At 36.7% G+C, this 1,099-nt stretch overlaps 1 protein-coding gene across 1 annotated transcript; it reads right to left on the bottom strand.

The window, feature by feature from the left end:
• Nucleotides 1–275: 275 nt before the first annotated feature.
• On the bottom strand, nucleotides 276–749 carry LOC112002156 (uncharacterized). The gene has a single exon (XM_024034316.1). It carries the CDS (start codon nucleotides 747–749, stop codon nucleotides 276–278), a length of 474 nt encoding a protein of 157 aa, XP_023890084.1.
• Nucleotides 750–1,099: the final 350 nt, after the last annotated feature.

Below are 1,099 nucleotides of genomic sequence, written 5' to 3'. Positions count from 1 at the left end.
GGTTCAATCTATCCTTTCTATTTGTGCTTACCAAATAAAATAAAATGTTCGCCACATTCTAAAAATAAAATAAAATAAAATGTTTTACTGTAGGAACCGTCTGCGTTGCAAATTCCAAATTTGCCATGCTTTGAAAGTAAAGCTTGGAAAATTTTGCTCTTGTATGCAGAAATGAAATAACTTTCCAGTATTTCTATACAACAAAGAAGTGTCATTCTATATAATATAATGCAAATCCATTAGAAATTACTGTCACTCTGACTGATCTGAGCTGATCAGTTGCGAAGGAAAAACAACTTTTTCAAAGCTTTCAAAACTACAACCATGTTGGTTCTTTTACTTGTTTTAGACATCTTCAAGGCCTGAAGACAGAAAAACCCTACCAACTCTTTGGTTGCACCAACTTCAGACTCGTAATCCAATCCACCCCCCCTTGAAAATCCCTCAGCTTCTTTCTTCTTGCCTATGGAAGACTCCCTTTGTAGCTCCTCATTGAAGTCCTCCCACAACTTGTCCATTTTCTCCTCTGGTGACTCTAAGTTTGGAGCATCATTCTCAGACTTTGTCTTGCTTTCTATATGGGAAAAGTTATTCCTAGAAAAATCTTCCCCTCTACCATAATCTTCATAAAGATTATAATCTGGATAACCTAGAGAAGTAACACGCCACAACGATGGGGAAATTATAAAGTGAGGAATGGGGTTGGCACTGACTTCTGGGAAACTGAAATCTTCTGTGACTGTAAGCATAGTTTTAATTGTTGGTTGTTGGATAAGCTTTTTGTAGAAAGAAAAAGTGTTTTGCTAAATGAAGGCCTAGTGAGTACCTTTTTTTTTTTTTTTTTTTTTTTTTTTTGAGGAGCACCTGGTGAGTACCTTATTGTGTTTGATTGTCCTTATATTTATATACGTAGAGGAAGGGGCACAAGCGAAGCATCATAATGAAAATTTGGTCATCTTGGCCAGCGCCGGATTGTTCGGAGGAGGACTAAATGATAATGAGTGATGTTTTTAGGTCAATTGGAATTGAATGTTGAAAGTTACAGATTGATAACCCCCAGAGCCTCTGGTTGGCATAAAAGAAAATTTAGTGGTTGGTG

This window comes from Quercus suber, unplaced genomic scaffold (genome assembly GCF_002906115.3).
Source record: "Quercus suber isolate HL8 unplaced genomic scaffold, Cork oak 2.0 scaffold_256, whole genome shotgun sequence".
NCBI lineage: Eukaryota > Viridiplantae > Streptophyta > Magnoliopsida > Fagales > Fagaceae > Quercus > Quercus suber.
The sequence above is the reverse complement of the archived record's forward strand: the minus strand, read 5'-3'. Positions and strand labels throughout refer to the sequence as shown.